Below are 1,181 nucleotides of genomic sequence, written 5' to 3'. Positions count from 1 at the left end.
AAGACGAAACCAGTGATCTAGTCGTACGCGTGTAGTTAGATATTCGTCAGACGCGCAGTGACAGCGAGCTATACCATTCTCGAGCGATCAGCGTCATTATCAGGAACTAACATTGAGTTGTCAACATTAGAGAACATAGATCGCAAGGAATGCAACCTGAAGCAGTCAAAGGTGAGATTCGCAGTTGGAATTCGCACTATAGATGTTGCAAGTGTTGAATGGAAAGCAGTGGAATAAATTCATATTCAACGCCGTTCTCTACATTACGGATCTCAGGTATAGATTTGTGTATGGCATAGCGGTAGCAGATTCCCGGGCATACAAAATCGCGATGGACAAGCTCAACCCCCGTGAGTTGTCGAATAACAGGACAGAATAGGGTTCAGACAAAGATGGAGATATTTATGCTTTGTTATTCCGGAAATCGTCAGACAACACTGCGATACTGCAAGTTCGCAGAGGGGGAGCACACTCGTTCGAACTTTGCCATCATCGAGTTGGACACATCAGTGTCAATTAAAATTATGATGCAATATAACCTTGTTGATGGGCTGCGTGCGACAACATAAGAAACGTTCTTTTGTGAGCAGTGCGGTTTTGGTTCAATGACTCAGAAGCCTCACAAAGAAATCATTGAACTACGAAAATCTGTTCATGGAAAGATACTTCATGCTCATGCCTATGGACCTTTTATCCACCCATTAGTCGGTGGTAATCGTTATTTCATATGCATCAAAGATGAATCATCAGGATACAGTAAGGGTTTACTTTTATGAATGGAAAGGGACGAGATCTTTACGATACCCTCAAACATTGCCTATGACTGAAAATCAAGCAATAAATTTGGATGCGACGTGCAATGGATTCCAAACAGACGGCGGGGACTGGAATTTGGTCAACAAAAAATTTGGATAACTTTCATATAAAGAGGAAAAATTGGGCATGAAAAGAGCCCACTCAGTGTAATGGGGATGGCTGAAAAGAGAGAAACAAAACACTCCGTTGAAAAGGCAAGGGTCCAATGCCTGCATGCAAGAAATTTTGCCAAGAAGTCTCCTGAGCTGAAGCAGTTCATACTGCTGCCCTATCCTTTGAACCGCATCCCCAATCGGAAAGAAACAACCAAAATGCCGCATGAAAAATGGTTTGGAAAGCGAACCAGCCTGTTGAGCATCTGCGAG

General features: G+C 43.0%; 1 protein-coding gene across 1 annotated transcript; it reads left to right on the top strand.

Moving 5' to 3' along the window:
- Window positions 1-50: 50 nt before the first annotated feature.
- On the top strand, window positions 51-569 carry Tsp_15268 (hypothetical protein; the record flags this gene model as incomplete). The annotated part of the gene is made up of 2 exons (XM_003368171.1): window positions 51-171; window positions 309-569. Coding segments are annotated over 2 exons (382 nt in total), but the record flags the coding sequence as incomplete, so codon positions are not given.
- Window positions 570-1,181: the final 612 nt, after the last annotated feature.

The sequence above is a fragment of the Trichinella spiralis genome, assembly GCF_000181795.1.
Source record: "Trichinella spiralis strain ISS 195 chromosome Unknown Scfld2951, whole genome shotgun sequence".
Lineage (NCBI taxonomy): Eukaryota > Metazoa > Nematoda > Enoplea > Trichinellida > Trichinellidae > Trichinella > Trichinella spiralis.
This window is presented reverse-complemented; position numbering and strand designations above follow the sequence as displayed.